Consider the following 22,288-nt stretch of genomic DNA (forward strand, 5'->3'; position numbering starts at 1 on the left):
CAGCCATACCACCTTTAGTTTTTTCTTGTTTTTTTTTTTTTGTTTTGAATTTTCCTTTTCTTTTTGAACCATTTTACTATCAAAGAGAAATCAGCAGTTTTGTATTTTTTATTTGCCTATTGTATATGATATGTATCATATACTACTTAAGATACCATAAAAAGAAATCTTGGAGGTTTAAGGTTATAGGATTACTTTTGTATTATGTTCCTTGTGTTTCCAGTCATTGAGGTAATGTGTCTTTTAAATGTATGTGCTTTTTTTTGAAATTTTAAGTTATGACGGTGATTCCTTGGTGATCGTCCCTTGGCACGAACATAAGCACCGAGATGAAGACTGGTGTGAGGAGCTGGAGTGCAGGTAAGAATGAGCCAGTGGAAGAGCTCTTCATATCCTTGTAGGATGGATGAATAGAAGGCCCAGTGCAGGTGGTTTGTGGTGGGTGGTAGTTTATTTGATGGTGGTCCCTGCTTGAGAGTTTTAGGGACGTTAACAGCTTGACTTTACTCAAGGTATGTTAAAAAATTTAATCAAAAAATATTGAATGGCTACCAAGGAGTTATTCTACAAGTGGTCCTTATGTAACAACTCTTCTCATTCTGAGGGATTTCTTTTCAGTCTTTGACATATACAGGTATGTTTTTCATAGCTGTTATTGTGGTATGTGTGCAGTTTTGTTCTTGATTCAGTTTTAATTTTCACTTTTATAAGACTTTACTGCGGAAAGCCTTAGAACATTGAGGCATCAGGTTCTGCCTAAGCGGGTGGGTGATGAGGTGTGGGGCTGAAAGCCTGTACAAGGGGCATTTGAATCCCTTTATTGCCTTACTTCTCAAAGTCAGGTAAATGCTCATTGCTCATTTTTACATTTGATATGATTCATCTTATATTTTTACATTTTTTTTTAAAAGCTATGTGTATGAACCGTCTGATAAACGATAAATAAATGCCCTAAGCAGTAGTGTGATCATTGCAAGTGAATTTGGGACTTTCTTCATGTTGGCACTAATGTTGGCAGTCCTCCTTCATTTTGTATCTTTCAGTGTTGATATCTGAGTGCATAGCATATCTTAACTCCTAGTTAACCTTTTTCACTCTGATGAGTTTGATTATAATAGCAATCAGATGCCCTGTGTTTTTGCTGTTATGTGCTTTTAACTTTTTAAAAATTTTTTATTAAAGTTCGGTGTAGTTGCAAATAGATTAAAAGTTTAAGATTTTCTGCAAATCTTGTTAAAAAAACAAAAACCATACTCCTTTGTTTCCCTTTTTTTGTATCCTGCTCTCCTGAAGCAACTACTTTGAATTCTTTTAAAGGATTGTGCTGTTATTTACTCCAGTCTCTGAGTAACAGAATTGTATAGCTACTTTTTGATGTTTTTAGTCCTGGCCGTTATCTGTGGACTTGCTTCAGTGGAAGATAGTGGTTTCGTTTCTTTTGCTGCATATGCTCCTTTCCTTTTTGAGCATTTACTTGACCCCTACTCCCCTTTAATCTTTTACCGTCATTTCAGTGTAATTTCAGGAAAGAGTGGAGCTTGATGCATGGTATGTATCAGCCATATTTAACTGGAAATCCACAGTTGGCATGGGTAATGAGAGACTGAAGATGGAGATCAGTTGAAAAATGTGGGAGGTTGATGCCAGTGGGTACAGTAGGAGGGAAGGTGTGTGGTCCTCACTTTAAGATGGTGCTTTTTGAGGAGAGCCCTGTTTCAGTCATATGATGCTTCCCAGTTCTCCTTAGCCTGTGCCTTTTTATGATTCTGGGAAGGAGGTAAGAAGGAATAAGGGCATTTCGTCTCAGACAACAGTAAGCTAAATTGAAAGCTAAACTTGCTGTGCTGGGACTCTTAAAACTGTAAAAATGAAAAGCTAGGAAAAGGCTGACAGAAGAGAAGATGCTTTTGAAGCTGATACAAATTTTTAGGACATTTCTTTTTTAATTCACCCATTTTATTGCCTCTCCCGTACCCCCTAACCATTTCTCCCACCTTGCACCTTCCACCTCTGGCGATTACCTCTGGCAGTTCTCTGTATCTGCAAGTGAGGTTATGGGATACCTTGTGGCTTTTTCATTTACAGCTGCCCGTTGAACAACAAAGGGGTTAGTGGGGCCTGACACTCTGTGAAGTCAGAAGTTTGCCTATGATTTATAATCCATCTTCCTTCCATACCTGAGGTTCCCCATCTATGGATTCAGCCACCCATGGGTGGCGTAGTACTGTGGTATTTACTGTTGGAAAAAAACCCTGTATGTAAGTGGACCCACACAGTTCAAACTCATGCCGCTCAAGGGTCTGCTGTAATTCTGTCCTCTGCTCGATTCAAAAATACTGAAGGAAGAAAAACATGCCATTTCTGTATGCATGAAGTGTATCATCTAGCAGGAAAGATGCTGCTGCAATAAATTACTAATGTGATGAGTGTTATGAAAGTGAAGTACAAGGGCCACTGGGAGACCCAAACTTGGTGGAGGTCAAGGAGGGTTTTCCACAGGAAGTGATGTGAAATCTGAGATTCGAAGGATGAATAAGATTTAGCTCAGTGGACAGTGAGTTTGGCTTATGAGGGAAGGGAGTGTTTTAACAGAGGGAAGAACATTTGGGAGGGTCAAGGCGGGGGCCCCTTTAAGGACTGAAAATAAGACCTGTATTGTTGAAGTGTACAGGACAGAAGTGACTCTGGCACCAAGAGGAGGCTAGAATATTTTAAGGCAGATGACAGGCTATACAAATAGTCATGAGGATGATAAAATCGTTTTGCTGTTTTAAAAAAGATAACTATTTCCTCGAGATAACGTGAATTCAGTTTTGACCTTGTTGCATTTGAAATGCCTCAGAGCAAATAGAAGGACAATTTTGGTGCTTTCAAGTGAAGTCTGGATTAGGGGTGAAAATATGGTGGTGAATTTATATTGCAGAGTCTACCAGGAGACCTAGAGAGAATATGGTGAGAAGACAGGAGAGCTGGAGAATTTGGAAGAGGCAGTATTTAACAGTCGGCTCTGGGAGGAGAGTCTAGCAAAGATGACTGTGAAAAGGAGCAGCCAGAAAGATGGGACATGCATGATTTGACAGTATGGCATAATGGTATGGCATGCTGGAATGGAAGACAAGCATGTTTCTAGAAGGATAAAATGTTCAAATTCACAGTGCTGAGAGGGCAGTAAGTTAAGGACTGAAAAAAAAAAAAAATCAAAGGAACTCTTAAGTTGCTTGTGGGTGTTTTCCCCCTGAAATGGGAAGATTTCAGGAGATTGGGTGTGACTTTTATGTGTCAGAGATGAGGAGAAATCACAGGTCAGATGTTAACGACAGTTGTGAAACTAGTTAAATGACTACCCAGTAGTAACTGCAGTAGGTTGTCTAAGGCATGTGGATAAAACACCCAAATATTTGTGAGCTTTGGGTATGGTCAGATACTAGAACAGCTAATAATTCCAATGGAAAAAATACCTAAGTAAATAAAAGTTAAACATCTGCTCTGTGCCAGACAATAGTCTCTGCATATTTTATTTATATTAATTTGAAAATTCTTGCATGGTATTATTCCCCATTCTTGATATGAATAAAATGAATCTTAGACTAGTTTTAACTAATTTTTGCAAGATTTCACAGCTTTCAGTAATAGAACTGCATTTCAGTGCTGACTCCACAGCACATTCCCTTATATTAGTAATAATTATACCACTTGTTATTTACTGACTTACTTTAGGGACTTCCCTGGTGGCTCAGTGGTAAAGAATCTGCCTGCAGTGCTGGAGACCTGGATTTGATCCCTGGGTCAGAAAGATCCCCTGGAGAAGGGAATGGCAAGTCACCCCAGACTTACTTTAGATGAATGAATATCCCTAATGGAACATGGTCTTTCCCCCTATTTATATCTGAAATATCTTAGTTTAAGTTGTTATTTTTTTTTTTTTAGTTCTTAACCATTGAAGGGAATTGGCCAGCATCGTCCTCGTAAAAATGCCTCATAATTCATGATCCCTGTGATGTTTTCCCTGTGTACCTTCCTTTAATGTTGTTTCTTTTCCCCACCTGTTGGCAGGTAGTATAGAGTAGTTCCTAATTTTGCAAATATCAGTGCTTTACTATGTTGCTGATAACTACTAAAGTTATATTAGCAACATAAATAAGACATCTTTCTTCTTATTTTTATGAAGTTGGGAAGCAAGGCTTCTTAATTTACATTTGGCTCAGAATCACCTTTGGGTGTCTTTACTAAACGAGGTCTGGCTGGCCACCACAGTCATTGCAATTTAGTTGGCCTGTGGCAGGTACGCCGCCATGTGCATTTTAAAGCTACCCAGGGTGAGTCTGATTTTATTTAATACTTGATTGATTTGGGGCATAATTTTTTATTTACTGTCTATTCTGATTGTTTTTTTTTTAATTGGGAGAACTAATAGGAGATGACACCACCCTTATGGCAGAAAGTGAAGAGGAACTAAAAGGCCTCTTGATGAAAGTGAAAGAGGAGGGTGAAAAAGTTGGCTTAAAGCTCAACATTCAGAAAACAAAGATCATGGCCTCTGGTCCCATCATTTCATGGAAAATAGATGGGGAAGCAGTGGAAACAGTGTCAGACTTTATTTTGGGGGGCTCCAAAATCACTGCAGATGGTGACTGCAGCCATGAAATTAAAAGACACTCACTCCTTGGAAGGAAAGTTATGACCAACTTAGATAGCATATTGAAAAGCAGAGACATTACTTTGCCAACAAAGGTCCATCTAGTCAAGGCTATGATTTTTCCTGTGGTCATGTATGGATGTGAGAGTTAGACTGTGAAGAAAGCTGAGCACTGAAGAATTAATGCTTTTGAACTGTGGTGTTGAAGAAGACTCTTGAGAGTCCCTTGGACTGCAAGGAGATCCAACCAGTCCATTCTAAAGGAGATCGGTTCTGGGTGTTCTTTAGAAGGAATGATGCTAAAGCTGAAGCTCCAGTACTCTGGCCGTCTCATGCGAAGAGTTGACTCATTGGAAAAGACTCTGATGCTGGGAGGGATTGGGGGCAGGAGGAGAAGGGGACAACAGAGGATGAGATGGCTGCATGGCATCACTGACTCGATGGACATGAGTTTGAGTGAACTCCGGGAGTTGGTGATGGACAGGGAGGCCTGGCGTGCTGCAATTCATGGGGTCACAAAGAGTTGGACATGACTGAGTGACTGAACTGAACTGAACTGAATAGGAAACTAAAGTGTCCCGCAAATTTCCCATTTATCTTGTGTGCCCATGCATATAGGAAAACTCGCACAAACACACCCTCCCACAAGTGTGTCCATACATACGTACATACATACATCCTGCCAGTCTTAGTAACTGCTCTCTCCCTGTCTCTGTCTCCCTCTTTTTCTCTCTCATAAGCTTATTTCCCCCAGCATTTCAGCTAGTTATTAATTGTTCTTTCTGTGCTCTGCAGAATGGTGGTTGAGCCGAGTCTTCCGGATGAAAGTGAGTTCCTATACACCGCACAGCCCGAGCTGCTGAAGTACCGGAGCTCCCGGCTGGCAGTGGAGGAGGTGATGGACTGGTACCGGAGCAGAGCGGAGGAAATAGAACATTACGCCCGGCAGGTGAGGCCGCAGTGCTGTGTCAGATGCTCCGCATTCAGTGTGTGTCCTGGCTGCAGATAGCAGAGCCAGAGATCATGTGCACAGTTTGCAAGGGGTGTAATGGGTATTTCTCAGTGTCTCTTCCTTTATTCTTTGCCTCAGAAGCTTTTGTGTGTTTTTTTGTTTTTGATTCCTAAAGAGCAAACACATACAAGAAAAGTTGTTAAAAAATCTTTCTTTATAAAGTATAAGCTGTACAGTATGTACGCACTGTTACAGATTTTCCATGTAAGCTTAATAGACTTCATAGCATTTTAATTTAAAAGATTTTTTATCAACATTGAAATGCTTGATCAGTCCCCTGTCATGTTGCAGAAATGTAGTTGATGATGACTTTGCTTTTCAGGAACCCTGTTTGAACTTTTGTTTCTAATGCTTCTCTGAAATCCAAGACATAATTTCTCTGTTTCCCAGCTGAGATGGGATGTGTCCCAGCTTCATCAGAGAGGGGTGTAGAAGAGAGAGATGAGGGTTGTACCGAAGCTTGTGAGTTTGTGAAGGTTGTTCAGTCGTGTCTGACTTGTCGTGACCCTGTGGACTGTGGTCTACCAAGCTACTCTGTCCACGGAATTCTCCAGGCCAGAATACTGGAGTGGGTAGCCATTCCCTTCTCCAGAGGAATCTTCCTGGCGCAGGGATCAAACCCAGGTCTCCCGCATTGCTGGCGGATTCTTTAACTACTGAGCCACTAGGGAAGTACCGAAGCTTAGGAGATCTAAAAGAGAATCTCTTCCACTAATAGACCTGGTCACTCTGGATCTGCTTGCTGCCTACCTTTCCAGTACCTTGGTTTTTTTAGGGGCTTAGATCTTACTAGAGTCAGTGATAACAAAGAAAATCATCCAGGAGAGACCATTAAAAATTCCGCTAATTGAATTCTCTGCAAATGGAAGCAAAAGTTGTCTTCATCCTGGTGGATAGAAGTTGACAGTTCGGAGTAAAGAATGGCAGGATGCCCCTTGAGATCTCATCCAGGGTCTGGCCAGTGGGTGTCTTTTTCATTCTACATGTAGTCTTGGCTTTGGACTTCCTGTCCTAAGATCAGGTTTTCATTTGAAGGACCATTCCAGAAGGTCTGAAGAGCAGTGGCACTGTAGGAAGGAAGAAACCCTTTCATTTAAACTTCTAGTCAGTGTATCTGGCATGGCCCTGTGTCTCCATTTGATAGCCTTCTTGAATTTCTGCTTAGTCTAATTCGTGTTTTTATTATTCATAGAATTGAGGATGAATTGTTTTCTGGAGCTGATGGGATTATTATAGATCCAGCTTTTTCGAGGGTGGCCAAGAATATATATGATTGACTTTTTCAGGTTTTTGAAGATGACTGAGGACATTTGAAAATGTTTAGAATTCTAGATACCAGAATGAAAAGAACCAGATGGAATCCAGGTCTCTGCGCAGTCTTTCTTGTGAAGTCCGTATAAATGTGGACAGTTGCACACATCTTAATGACTGAAAGCAAGATAAATTAATCTAAAGTAGTTCTCAATTCTCAGATCCATAGTATTTTTTTCTGTAGCCACTATTTTGTAATACTTCCTTGTTATCCTGATGTGAGAATCATGGACATATCTCATTTACATAAACAGTCTCCAAAAAATTAACACAGTGACTTAACTGTGATAAATAAAATCTATAAATGCTTCATCATGAGTACACTAAAAAAAGCGACTAAAGTCTGTGAGAAATCACTTTGAACAAGACAGCTGACATTTGCTGATAGATTGAGGGGTATTGCTGAATTAAACATCACGAATGGAATGTGATCAACTCATGGTAATTTTTTTTTTTTTTTCAGGATATTTGAGAAGGTAGGCAGGAATTAGGACGAGGTGGTTGTATAGGACTTTCCTGCACACTTTGGGACGTCTGGCCTCCTGGCTTCCACCCATTTAATGGTACAAGTTCCACTAATACTTAGGAAAGGCAGAACTGCCTCCTAAGTTTCAGAACACCCCCTGGTGGACAGTACTGCTCCCGTTAAAAACTGTAGTCTTAGACCAATATCCTGCATCTGTAAATGACCAGTTCATAGGGGTCAGGTTAAGCAAAGGCCTTATTACTTTGCTGATTCAGGAGAAACTCAACCTGGTAATAATTGGTGAAAGTTATCAAGTGAGTTGAAGAGGTGCAATTTTTGTAGTTTGTATAGGCAAATGTAGGTTGTATACCTTGTAGATAGATCCCTTTTAAGAACAAAGTCATCATTTGGTTTATGGGAATTTATAAATACCTATGGTTGACTATTGTCTCTGGCTTAGGAGAAAAGGGATCTTGTTTGAACCAGTTTTGTTGGAGTGCTTTGTGGTTTTTAGCTGAACTTCTAGATGTAACACTTATTTCTTGCCTTTTTGAAAGTGGCCATTGTTTTGAGCATGAGGTGGTATCTCACTGTGGTTTTGATTTGCTTTTGCCTAATTTTAATGATTTTCAACATCTTTTCACATGCCTGTTGAGCATCTATGTCTTCTTTGGAAAGTGTCTGTTCAGCTCCTATGCCTGTTTTTTAATCATGTTTTTGTTTTTTGTGGTGATTTGTATGAGTTCTTTATATATTCTGGATATTAATCCTTTATCAGATAAATGATTTGCAAATACCTTCTCCCATTTGGTAGGTTGTCTCTCCATTTTGTTGATGGTTCCCTTTGCTTGCAGAGATCTTTAATTTTGTTATAGTTCCACTTATTTGTTTTTTCTCTTGTTTCCCTTGCCTGAGGATAGATCTAGAAAGATTTTGCTAGACTGATATCAAAGAATGTTCTGCCTCTGTTTTCTTCTAAAGGTCTTAGAGTTTCAGGTCTTGCATTCAAGTCTTTAATCCATTTGAGTTGATTTTTTTGTATGGTATGAAATAATAGTCTTACTTTCATTATTTTGCATGTGGTTGACCAGTTTTCCCAACACCGTTTATTAAAGAGACTGTCCTCTCTCCATTGTATGTTCTTTGCTTCTTTGCCATAAATTAATTGCCCATGTATATGTGGGTTTATTTCTAGACTCTCAATTCTGTTTTATTGATTTGTATATCTGTTTTTCTGCCAATACCAATTTTAGTGTTTAATGACTGAAATTAGTGTTGCAAAATATTTATTCAGGGGTTTTAAAAATAGCACTAACAAAGGAAAAGACCTATACTGGAATGCAAAATAAATTATTTTTTATACTTATCTTCTTTATTTGGTTGTTTTATTAATAATTTATTTTTTAGAGACATTTTTGGTTTATAGAAAAATTGAATAGAAAGTAGAGAGTTGCCATTAACTCCCCTCATCCCCCCCACCCATTCACTAGTTATCTCTGTTATTAACATCTTTCTTTTGAGTGATATGTTACAATTGATGAACCAAGATGTTTTAGTGGGCAGGTAGATAAATACAGTGGTACATCCACACAGTGAACTATTACTCAGCTCTAAAAGAGAGGTGAGCAATCAAGTCATGAAAAGCAGTGGAGAAACCTAAAATGCATATTCTGAGTTAAAGAAGCCAGTCTGAAAAGACTGCATACTATTTGATACTGGTTGTGTGACATTCTGGAAAAGGCAAAATGATGGAGGCAGTAAAAAGTTCACTGCTTGCCAGAGATTGGTGGTGGAGGGATGAATAGACAAAACACAGAGGATTTTCAAGGCAGTGAAAATACTCTCTACGTTACCATAATGATGGGTATCTGGCATACATTTGTCCGAATCCACAGAAAGGAAACACCCAGGGTGAACCCTCATGTAAACGGTGAACGCTGAGTGATAATAGTGTATGAGTATACGTTCATTGACTGTAACACGCTTCCATGGTGGGGAATATCAATGCAGGAGGCTGTGTATGTGTGAGGGCAGGGTTAATGTGGGCTGTCTCTGTACTTCTGCTCATTTTTGCTGTCAACTTACAACTGCTCTAAACCATGAAGTCTATTAAAAACAGAAGCGGAAAAAAAAAATTTTGAAGTCTAATTATAATTTCTAGACCTCTTGATTTCTGTTTTAGTGATTAAGAATAATTATAAAGAGAAGAAAGTGATTTGGTGATGCTTTATTTAGTTGGCTGTGTAGTTTTCTTTCATCCTTTTAGTTATTTAGAAATGCTCATAATTGAGATACTGTTCTTTAGCTTTGTTTTATGTATCGATGTTTCATGTGGTTTGTGCTGTAATTGAAGTGGTGTCTGACACAGTTTTATCTTTTTCATTTTTAGAGATTTAATTGATATAGGACTACTTCTTCCTTTGTGCCTATTTGGCTTTTGAAAACTTGTTTGTTGGTTTACGAAAATGTCTACATTTAGTGGTGACATTTATCTAGTAAGGCCTTGTGGTATAATTATGTAAGTTGTGGTAGATCCTGCTTTAAGGTGTCAATAATTTGATTTTCAAACATTTTTACTTTGGTAAATATTTTAGAAAGCAACCAATTCAGAGTTAATATTAGAAACCCAGATCTGGATCACAGAACGGGTTAGTTTCAGGTTGCTGATGTGCTGCACGTTCAAGCATGTCAAAGTTGTGCTTGAACAAAGTTGCATTGTGTGCATCAGGTTTCTTCACACTTTCTGAGATTTTCTGAGTATTTTTTTTTTAATTGATATATAGGTAGATGTGGCCTTTCTCACATTAAATGTGCTTTTGTTGGGGTATTGCCAGATCCCTTCTCTTTTGCCTTATGCCTTCTCTATCGGTAGTTTTCCCCCTTATGTTTATTTGCACCACTCTTTTCAGTTGAACATGCAGTTCTTCTTCTTCTTCTTCTCATTTTTTAACTTCCATATCTGTCAACTCCTGAGTCTTAGAAGGGCTTTGGGTGGATCTGTAATACTGCTTGGAGTTTTTTCTCTGTACTGTGACTGTTTCCTCTCCCCCTTTTTTGCTCTTTTCTCTCACCACTGCATCCCTCATTATTTTCAGCAATGACTGTGCTTTGTATTTCATGGAGAAAGTTGAGAAATTATTTGCATTTGCCCTACTCTTTCCAGCTTTCTCAGAGGAAGAGGTCCCTCTTCTTTCATTCTCTGGAACTTCTTTCCTCCCCTGACCTCTAGGTTCTACACTCCCCACTCGCTGCTCAGGATTGTACCAGCATTCACTTTCTCTCTCTGTCCTCTTATCTTCAACCTCTGGTCTATTACCCACCTTCTCCCCCTGACCTTTTTTAAACATAAAGTTCAAGTCATTACTATTTTGTATGTATATATTCTTCCTGGCTTCTGTTTTAGCTGTCTTCTTTCCATCACAGCTCGACTCAGACACAGCCGCTCTGCTCCTGGTAATCACTTTCTCAGTGTTTGCTCCTCATTTCCCTGGTGTTGGCTGCTCCTGCCACTCCATGGAAATACCATCAGTAAGGCCCCCTGTTAGCCTTTTAATGGCAGATGCCCTTCATTTGTTGTTCAACATCATTGTCCTTTGACACCACTGCCCCTTCTTCCCTGCGTTGTCTTCCCCTTAGGCTTCTGTGATATCATTTCACTCTCTTCTGTGTCTTTGTATGAGCCATTCACAATCCTCTCCTCCATGTGGCTCAGGGTCTTTGACTTGTCCCTTAAATATTGCTGTCCCCTGGGGGCTATTTTTGTCACTAGTGGAGAGTCTTCTGATGCTAGAATCACTGTTCTCCTAACTAGTTTTCTTATTTCGGTCCAGTCCATTTCTAGTTCATTCATATTTCACTTGTCATTAATTCAATAAACACTTACTGAATATTCTTTCCAAAGTATAGACCTGTTTATGACATGCTTCGGTCAAAAATCCTTCAGATTTGCATTTCAAGATGAACTGCAAACTCCTTAGCTTAACAAATGATGTTCTTTTTTACCTGACTCTTCCCAGCTACTCTAGGCTTGTTTTTCATCCTTTACTTCATACCTTTTCTTTTTTTTTCAGTTTATGAAACTGGATTGTGCTTCCACAACACTCATGCATCTCTCCCTTTCATGCTGATCTCCTGCCCTTCTTCTTTCTTCACTAACTAATATCCACTGATTCTTTAAAACTCATTTTAAGTGGTCTCTCCTCTGGGAGGCTTTATGACTCTCAGGGTGGGCTGCATGCCCTCTTTGAGATCCCAGACAGCCTCACTCCACTTCAGTTATTAATTTACCAGATTGTGTTTCCCTATGAGATGTAGATATCTTTGAAAGAAGAGACCTCATCTTACTCAGTTTTATGTTCCTAACATTTAGAATGGTACTCAGTTCCTAGTAGGTCCTCAGTAAATAATCGTTATCCTAGGAGTAAAAGAGTAAGTAAGGAGCAGTGTAAGGCACTATGGGTTAAGGCAGCATTAGATGATTTTGCTGTCAACGAGAATATGTCATTTTATAAATCTGATTAGGTGATGGGAGTGAAATTGCTGTATGTTGAGCATCTATAGGACAATTGTTCTTTGTCTTGCTCTAAGAAGGTCTAAATAGTTGTATGCTGCTACTGCTAAGTCGTTTTAGTCGTGTTCGACTCTGTGTGACCCCATAGACGGCAGCTCACCAGGCTCTGCCGTTCCTGGGATTCTCCAGGCAAGAATGCTGGAGTGGTATAGAGACAGAGAAAGTGTCTCCCAGAGTTGGTCATTCATCAAGTATTTATTGAATGTCATCTATATGGGTGGCGTTGTGAAAGAAGAGGTACTGAACAGGAATATGGAAGCAAAACGTTCTTTTGAGGGTAGAATGGCCTAATGAACACAGATCACAGATTAATTTCACATTAATCTGTGAATTGGTGGTGGTTTAGTCACTAAGTTGTATCTGACTCTTGTGACTCTTATGGATTGTAGCCTGCCAGGCTCCTCTGTACATGGGATTTCCCTGGCAAGAATATTGGAGTGGGTTGTCATTTCGTTTTCCAGGGAGTCTTCCCCACCCAGGGATCAAACTTGCATCTCCTGTAGGCAGACTCTGTACCACTGACGCACCAGAGGAAGCCCACTATCACTTTTTGTTAATATCTATGGTTCCGCGCCGCCCGCCCCCCCCCGCCCTGCCACCACCACCCCCCGCCCCCCGCCCCCCCGCCCCGCCAAGCCTGTTAATGTTTTGAGAACTAAGTAGGCAAATACATGTAAAACAACTCTGAAAACTAATGCTCTCTGAATTGAAGATGATTGTCTTTTATTTTTATTTTCAGTATTTCTTGCAGATTATTTGATTCTGTTGAAGCAGTTTGGTGCTAGTATGTTTTGTAAAGAAGTCTAATGTTTTTGTACTAAATAAGAATATTAGTGGTAATGTGATTTTATATAAAATAACTGTCAGAGTTAGATTCTATACTGGAGCTTTTACTTTAGAAAATATGTGAAAGAAAGACATAAAACTCAGACTTACTGTCTCCTTTCCCTTTTAGGTTGACTGTGCATTGTCGCTTATTCGACTTGGAATGGAGCGGAATATTCCTGGCTTGCTGGTTCTCTGTGATAATTTGGTTACTCTGGAAGCATTGGTTTATGAAGCTGGGTGTGATTTAACCCTAACCTTGAAAGAACTGCAGCAGATGAAAGACATTGAAAAACTAAGATTATTGATGAATAGTGTAGGTTTGATTTTAAAAGCTTCTTTTTCAAGTGTTCCCTGTGTACTTTGATGAATGTGTATCTCAAAGCCAAAGATGTAGTAGCCGTCAAACCAGAGACCTTAGTCAATAAAGGAAGGCTTCTTGACTTAAAAAAAAAAATTAAATTTTATGAATAAATTCCTAAAGGCATCCGAAACCTTTTTGGCTGTTTTTGTACCTTCTTTGCCCTTCATTCATGCTTATCTATAAATGACTGTCCCCCTTCCCCCCCGCCGCCCAGCTAGGCATATTTAAAGTAGCTGTCATTCTAGTAATCCTGTTTCTAAATCTGTCATTATGCTGGGCTTGGGCTGTGAGGGCCCTCCAGTGTGTTCATGGCACTAAGGAGATGAGCTACAATGCTCTTGCTGTTGGCTCTGCCAGCCCCAGACAGCAGGTGATTCTCCTGCTGCCTCTTGCGTCCTTATGAGGCATGAACTGGAGTGTCTGTTTGGGAAAGTGTTGGCTTTCATTGTTTGTGAGTCTGGTTATCTTTGATCTTTATGACTTGTCTGTTATTACCAGGTTTTAATATTTAACTTAACATGTGTGTGTTTTGGTGAAATGCATTTTCAGTGTTCTGAGGACAAGTATGTGACAAGTGCCTACCAGTGGATGGTTCCCTTTCTTCATCGCTGTGAGAAGCAGTCTCCTGGAGTGGCTAATGAGCTGCTAAAGGAATATTTAGTAACTCTAGCAAAAGGGGACTTAAAGTTACCCCTGAAGATATTTCAGCATTCCAAGCCTGATGTAAGTAGAAACGTCTTCAAATTCTCTGTACATTTTCCCCTTAAGAATTAGGTTTTATTTACCAAATTTGTAATACTCGGCCTTGCAAGGAATTTCTCTTCAAACCAAAAGAAGTGGTTGTCATTTTATTCTTTAAAAATGTTTTGTAAATTGAGTCCAAAAATATTTTGAAAGTTCATCAAATGATGTTTATCTTGATTGATATAGTCGACGTGTATTGACTTTCTACCATATTGTGGAAAAGGCATTCCCAAAAAGTCCTAATAGTTAAAAGATAATGAATTCTTACCATAGGTAGGCATTTTTCAAGTATTAACTTATTTAATCTTTGTAATAATCCTAGGAAGTAGATATGTTTATTATATTAATATTACAGGAAAAGAAAATTATGATATAGAGTGGTTAGGCAGTTGCCCAAAGTCAAGGTAAGGAGAGGAACTTAGGTTCAAACATAAATTTTCTAATTTCCCAGATATGTTCTTAACTCTTGTGCTTTACTGTAATATCAATAGAAGAAGAAAAGATTTCTGCCCTTGAAGACCTTCAAAATATTTATTAAGTTCTTTAGGATCTCATAAGGAGATCTTTTGATTATTCTAAGATAATTCTACATTTGCTTAAGACTGATCTACCTGTCTGTCTAGCTGTGTATCTGTCTTTCTATAGGGCTCACATACTTGTTCAGATTCACTGGTGGTAAGTTGTTTTCTTAAACGAGGCATACTTTTGTAATATAAATAACCTCTTAATTTAGCCATGAATAAAATATGCTGTTTCAAGGGATTAGTGGCTCCTTTTCCATTGGAGGGACTCAAGCAGAATAGCATAGTCCTTTGAGACACTAACTTTGTAGTGAGAGTTAAAGCCTCAGGTTGTGGTTTGAGCAGAAGCCCTTGAAGGCCTCCTCCAGTCCTAAATTCTAATTGGATGTTCTTCTTGTACTGCCTTTGTTAGCAATCTGAAGTCCTCTAAGGTGTATGGTGATAGACCAGTGTAATAAAGACGGAAAGGAAAGCATTGCTTACTTAAGCTCACGCAGTTTTTGGTTTCTGGAAGGCTTGTTTGTCAGAAATGTCTCTGTTTATTGATTATTTAAAGTTTTCCATCTTCTCATAAGCACCTTCCACTTAGTATTCTGATTTTAAGTTTGGGGTGGCGTACTGTGAGCCAAGGGTGGGTTGCTTATGACAGCAGAATGCTATGTGAGAAGCAGGACGGATTGAATATGAATGTTTTATGAGGAAGAAAGAAGTGACTTTAAATTCTTTCCAGTAATCTTGTTTGTGATCCTTCTTCTTTACAGAGTCTTGTAAATCCTTTGTATATAGTCAGCTTTTTGTTGTTTTTACTTGGCGATTTAGCATGTGCCTTTTGAATAAAACATATAGCCATTTGTTTTTGTTGAAATTTGTCAACATCAAAGCAGAGAACAGTGGTGTTTGCTGGGCTCTTCCTTTCCGGTCTGCTCTGTCTCTGTTTCTGTCAGCGTTATTTTTCTGTAATGCAAATTTGTTCATGTCACGATCTGTGCGCAGTCTCTGGTGACCTGTCATTGTCCACAGGGTAAATGTTGGGCTGTGGTAAGTGGTGTAGAAAGTTCTTTGGGGTCTACTGTTAGTCTGCCTCTTCGGCCTCATTTCCCTCCATGAAGGCACTCGTTTACTCACACTACTCACTTTTCACTCTGTCAGGTTCTTTCATGTCTTTTTATGTTCTTTGAGGATGTTTCCTTTGCTTGGGATAATCAAGCCCCTTTCCATCACTTGGAGCTTCCCCAGTGACTCAGATAGTAAAGAATCCGCCTGCAATGCAGGAGACCTGGGTACAATCCCTGGGACAGGAAGATCCCCTGGAGGAGAGCATGGCAACCCTCTCCAGTATTCTTGCCTGGAGAATCCCATGGACAGGGGAGCCTGGCGGGCTGTAGTCCATGGGGTCACAAACAGTCAAGCACAACTAAGTGACTAACACTTTCGCTTCTTTTGATTATAAATCCCTACTACAGTCAAGATCCCGTTGTCATTTATCCAATGATTCTGATGGAAAATCAGTGTTATGTACAAGTAATTTCCACTCTTGTTTTGCTGTGCCCCCACCTTTCTCATATGGGGATTGAGCTATTTCAGGTTTCAAAGAGACTGGCATATTTCCAGTTCTCCAGTACTCATAGGGTCTGACTCTTCGGGGTCCAGAGTAGAACACTGGATACTTCTTGGCCCTTCTTGAACATCCGAGACTGTATCCCAGCAGTGGGGACACAGCGATTGTCTGCTTAACGGTATAAACTCTCAGCTGCAGTTTCGTGCTGGGCTTGGACTCACACTCCTTAGGAAGTTGAAAAGTGCCTCTGGGCCTGTGCTGTTCAGTATGGTGGCCACTAGCCATGTATGGTTATGTAAATTAAAATGGAAAACTCAGTTACTCAGTCCCACTAGTTTTTTATGCTATTTGCAGTATTTTATAATTACAAACCCAGCTACAATGTCCATATTTATTTTGTGTTGTTGTCGTATCTATATCTTCAGGGTATATTCCTACAAGGGGATCCTGGGCTCTAAGGGTTAGGTTGTGTTGGTATTACTGCATTTCTTTTCAGATAGGTTATTCCGATTTACATTTCCACCAGCAATGTATGAGCATGGCTCTTTCTCCACAACTTTGCAGACAGAATATGTTGTCATATTTAAAAAATTTTTGCCACCACGATGGGTAAAAAATGGCATTTCAGTGTTGTTTTAATTTGTACTTCTCTGAATATGTGTGGATTTGATCATTTTTTCTTGTGCTTGACAGGCATTGTCATTTTTGTGAATTGTCCATTCCTACCTTTTTTCTGTTGCTCAGTCTTTTTTCCAATTTTCACTTGGATTTTTGTCTCTTTGTGCCTTAACTTTTAGAAATTCATGTGTATTAGTGTAATTGGTTATTTTTCTGTGGCTTCTACTGAGAAAATACGCCTCACCTAGTTGGTAGGTTATCTTTTGACTTTGTTTATGGTATATTATGTCATGCAAATTTTTTACAGTTCCTTTTATGTAAAATAAGAATAAAACCAGTACTGACTTTACAGGATTGTTTTGAGGATTTGTGAATTAATGCACATAAGGCACTTAGAAACATTACCTGGCACACAATAGTGCTTCCCTGGTGGTTCAGATGGTAAAGAATCTGCCCACAATGCAGGAGACCTGTTCAATCCCTGGGTTGGGAAGATCCTCTGGAGGAGAGCATGGCAACCCACTCCTGTATTCTGGCCTGGAGAATTCCATGGACAGAGGAGCCTGGCGGGATACCTCCATGGGGTCGCAAAGAGTCAGACACGACTGAACGACTAAGCATAGCACAGGCACACAATAAGAAAATGAGAAAAGTTAGCTACTTCCGTTAGTTTTTACTGATGCTCTTATTGTGCCCTATGTTGCCCCTATTTCACCAGTTTGTCACTTTAAAACCTTAGGTTACTTACTCTTTGTCAAATGATGATGTCAAATTAGTGATCTATTTTGTAATACCTTGAAGAAGTATATATGTATATAAATCCTGTAGCCCAACTACTTTAGAAAACTGTACTTCCCTGGTAACCTCATTGTTTCTTCTTTCCATCCTTTTCTTCTATTCATCTGTTGATATGATTTTTCTACTGAGAAAATACCCCTTTTTGGCACCTTCTCTTGTTTCTTTTTTTTGAGTTTCTACTAAAGTGTTGAAAAGCAGTAGATCTTTATTATGGAAATCATCTTAATCTTATTTTGTTGTTGTAAAGGGCTCTAAGAAAATACTTGCAGTCTTCTGTTTTGGAGGCAATAATATAAGCATTTTACTTGATTAATTTATTTAATTCTCACACAGTGCTATTCAATTCAGTTCAGTCGCTCACTCATGTCCGACTCTTTGGGACCCCATGAATCGCAGCACGCCGGGCCTCCCTGTTCATCACCATCTCCCAGAGTTCACCCAGATTCACGTCCATCGAGTCCGTGATGCCATCCAGCCATCTCATCCTCGGTCATCCCCTTCTCCTCCTGCCCCCCAATCCCTCCCAGTATCAGAGTTTTTTCTAGTGAGTCAACTCTTCTCATGAGATGGCCAAAGTACTGGAGTTTCAGCTTCAGCATCATTCCTTCCAAAGAAATCCCAGGGTTGATCTCCTTCAGAATGGATTGGTTGGATCTCCTTGCAGTCCAAGGGACTCTCAAGAGTCTTCTCCAGCACCACAGTTCAAATGCATCAATTCTTCGGCGCTCAGCCTTCTTCACAGTCCAACTCTCACATCCATACATGACCACTGGCAAAACCATAGCCTTGACTAGATGGACCTTAGTCGGCAAAGTAATGTTTTTGCTTTTGAATATGCTATCTAGGTTGGTCATAATTTTCCTTCCAAGGAGTAAGCGTCTTTTAATTTCATGGCTGCAATCACCATCTGCAGTGATTTTGGAGCCCCCCAAAATAAAGTCTGACAGTGTTTCCACTGTTTCCCCATCTATTTCCCAGTGCTATTAGGAAAATGTTAATATCCCAGTTTTATAGATGAGAAAGGGCTTCCCTAGTGGCTCAGATGGTAAAGAATCTGCCTGCAATACAAAACAAGGCACAAATCTATTACTTATATATCCCAGAAAACACTCTAAGAATGGCCCTTGCCATTTGTGGCTTGCAGTGGGAAAGAGATCCTAAATAACCATCTTTCTGCATCAGAAATATGGAGTATGTTTTGGGATATGAATATTATCACATTACAATGTGACTTCTTTTGAAGAAAATGTCAGTACTGTTGAGTTAAATGACTAATACTTAATGCAGACTGAAAAATAGCAAGTTTGAACATCTCTGAATATTAGTTAACGAATTTTATGTACTTTTTAAAATTGAAACATAAAATTTGGCTTTAGGGTTAGAAATGTTGTTTTTAATGAATTGCCTTTTTAATTCACTATGTTTCTTCTGTCTACTTTATCTTAAATGGGTCATAAATTAAAGAATCTGTTTTCAGCAGATGCAAGGCTTATGGGTACAAATTGTCTTTTCTCGCTGATTCTGTAATTAAAATGCAATTTCATTTGGAGTTATTAAAGACCCCAAAAGTCTGTAAGCTAAAAAAAGCCACAATTTGTTTCTGCAGCTGATTAATTGCACTATTTAATATTCTCTTGACAGTGGTACTGGTATATGGCAAAACTGAATGTAAATCTATTGACATTTCACACAACATGCTTTATTTCTCTAGTTGCAGCAAAAAATCATTCCTGATCAGGACCAACTAATGGCAATAGCACTAGAATGCATCTATAGCTGTGAACGAAATGACCAGCTTGCTCTTTGCTATGACATATTAGAATGTCTGCCACAAAGAGGATATGGGTAAGAATCCACAGTGTCCCATTTTTGTGGTTGTGTCTTTTTACTCTAACAGTTAAAATGAAAATGTTTCTTCTCTGAATGTTCATTACAGAGAATTTGGGGAATATAACATAAATAAAGAAGAAAATGAAATCACATGCAAACCTGTTGCTTCAAGATAAACACTTTTCTAATAGTGTATGAGAAGTCACTATAATTTTGTCAACCTTGATAATTATCCTTTAAAAAATAAACAGTATCACTATCACCACAACAAGAAGCACTTTAAAGTGGATAGACAATAATGTGTCTTTGTTTTAAAATGTATTTCTAATTAATCTTTTCCCATGTTTTTGTGCTAGCTGTATTTCTTCTGTGAATTGTTTGTTCTTGGCCCTTGCCCTGAATAAAACTTATAAGTAATAATGTGTGAATATACATACCTCATTTTCTTTACATTTTATATTTTATTGAGATATAATTAGCATTCATCACCATGTAAGTTTAAGGTTTAAGCGTAGTTACATATGTTGTGAAATGATTACACATTTAAAATAAAAACTTTTTTTCCTTATGATGAGAACTTTTAGGATTTACTCTGTTAGTAACTTTCCAATACAACATACCTTAGTGTTAACTATAGTCATCATGTTATATGTTACATCCCTAGTACGTATTTATCTTATAACTGAGAGTTTGTACCTTTTGACCACCTTTATTCAGTTTCCCTTCTGGTAACCACAAATCTGACCTCTTTTTTGGTTATGTTTTTTTGTATGATACCTCCTATAAGTGGGATCATACAGTATTTGTTTTTCTCTGTCCAACATATTTCACTTTGCATAAAGCCCTCAAGGTCCTTCCATAAATGGGTAACTTCCTTCTTTTTTATGGCTGAATAGTATTCTGTCATGTGTGTGTATATCACATTTTCTTTATTCTTTCCCTTTATCCTTTGATGGGTACTTAGATTGTTTCTCTGTCTTGGGAATTGTAAAACATGCCGCAATGAACATGGGGTACAAATATCTCTTTGATATAGTGATTTGGTTTTATTCAGATATATAACCAGAAGTGAAATTGCTAGATCATATGGTAGTGCTATTTTTAATTTTTTGAGGAATGAATATACATAACTTTTAAACTGGGCTTATGTTTAAGTAGAAATTGACATAACATTCTTTTGGATCATTTTAGTGTATGCAAATCAGATTTTTATTTTCTCTTTGAAAGTCACACAACAATCATTCCTTTAATTATACTTTTAAAATATAGTATATATTATAAATTTCATATCTGGAGAAGTTAAGAAAAGCCCATGGAAAAGCACTGAATGGAAAATTAGTGGGCCTGTCTCTATGCCTATGTGATGACAGCTGAATCACTTCTGTGGACATCAGTTTCCTCACTTGCAGAATCAGCTATTTAGACAAGAAGTCCTCCTCATGCTCTATTTCTTTTTCTCCCACCTCTTTCTTCTTTGCTGTCTTTTCTTTCCAAGGAAATATTTGTTTGTGTGTGTGTGTGTAATGAACAATGAAAGTCACTGATTTTGCAACCCATTGTGAAATAATTGTTTCATGTAATCTTTCAGTTCAGTTCAGTCACTCAGTCATATCTGACTTTTTGCGACTGCATGGACTGCCAGGTGTCAGGCTTCCCTGTCCATCACCAACTCCTGGAGCCTGCTCAAACTCATGTTCATTGTGTCGGTGATGTCATCCAACCATCTCATCCTCCGTTGTCCCCTTCTCCTCCCACCTTCAATCTTTACCAGCATCAGGGTCTTTTCCAATGAGTCAGTTCTTTGCGTCAGGTGGCCAGAGTATTGGAGTTTCAGCATCAGCATCAGTCCTTCCAGTGAATATTCAGAACTTATTTCCTATAGGATTGACTGGTTGGATCTCCTTGCAGTCCAAGGGACTCTCAAGAGTCTTCTCCAACACCACGGTTCAAAAGCATCAATTCTTTGGTGCTCAGCTTTCTTTTTGGTCCAACTGTCACATCCATACATGACTACTGCTGGAAAAACCATAGCCTTGACTAAATGGACCTTTGTTGGGAAAGTAATGTCTCTGCTTTTTAATACGCTGTCTAGGTTGATCATAGCTTTTCTTCCAAGGAGTAAGAGTCTTTTAATTTCATGGCTGCAATCACCATCTGCAGTGATTTTGGAGCCCAAAATAAGTTTCTCACTGTTGCCATTGTTTCCCCATCTATTTGCCATGAAGTGATGGGATCTGATGCCATGATCTTTGTTTTCTGAATGTTGAGTTTTAAGCCAACTTTTTCACTCTCCTCTTTCGCTTTCATCAAGAGGCTCTTTAGTTCTTCTTCACTTTCTGCCATAAAGCAGAAAGTCTGGTGTCATCTTTAATAGTACTGAAATCACATGAAAAATTGATGGGGAAGGAATACTCATGTAGTAACAAAGTATTACCTTTAGCAAATATTTTATACTTTATTTTGTAATTTCATAAGGGAAATTTATAGAGTTCAAGTCTGACTATTGTCACGTTTGATCAAGTTATCAGAAATGGCATCACTTAGAGTCAGATAGCCTGGCGGTATGTGCCTCCTCGTGAGAAGCAGTATGAAGTAAAATTATTTACCCTGAATCTAATCAGTACTTTAAGCTGGACTTCTAGTTTACAGTAAATGTAGGGAATAGGAGAAAAAGTTAACACCTTGATGAAAAAACCAGATAAATATAGACTGAGATGTTCTAGAAGTCAGGTTGTCTTCAGTTTGAAAAGTCTGTTTCATGAATAAAAACAGATTGGTGGGGGTGAGGGGGAGCTATTCTGAAATTAAGGTGTCCAAGGGAACATAATCCCCTTCTAATCTTTAACCATAAAATAATGTTATGTACTAATTAAAATGAGGGTACTGGGCGACTTGTAATAGACAAGCAAGTGTGGGCTTCTCTCCTTCCCCATTCTTGGATACCTGTCTTCATAGATCATGTTTTTTTTTTTTTTCTCAACTTTGTCTGTGTCCTTTAAAATATAATACTCATATTGTTTACTGATTTTCCAACT

The 22,288-nt window shown here is 38.7% G+C and overlaps 1 protein-coding gene across 1 annotated transcript in view; it reads left to right on the forward strand.

Moving 5' to 3' along the window:
* The window catches only part of NBAS (NBAS subunit of NRZ tethering complex), a 336,306-nt gene that overhangs the window by 129,784 nt on the left and 184,234 nt on the right, over positions 1 to 22,288 (forward strand). Inside the window, exons 22-26 of the mRNA XM_052647567.1 lie at positions 277 to 360; positions 5,432 to 5,585; positions 12,951 to 13,136; positions 13,734 to 13,907; positions 19,135 to 19,268. Of these exons, the coding sequence (XP_052503527.1) occupies positions 277 to 360; positions 5,432 to 5,585; positions 12,951 to 13,136; positions 13,734 to 13,907; positions 19,135 to 19,268 (732 nt within the window). The remainder of the gene's footprint in view (positions 1 to 276; positions 361 to 5,431; positions 5,586 to 12,950; positions 13,137 to 13,733; positions 13,908 to 19,134; positions 19,269 to 22,288) is intronic.

This window comes from Budorcas taxicolor, chromosome 11, assembly GCF_023091745.1.
Source record: "Budorcas taxicolor isolate Tak-1 chromosome 11, Takin1.1, whole genome shotgun sequence".
Classification (NCBI taxonomy): Eukaryota; Metazoa; Chordata; class Mammalia; order Artiodactyla; family Bovidae; genus Budorcas; species Budorcas taxicolor.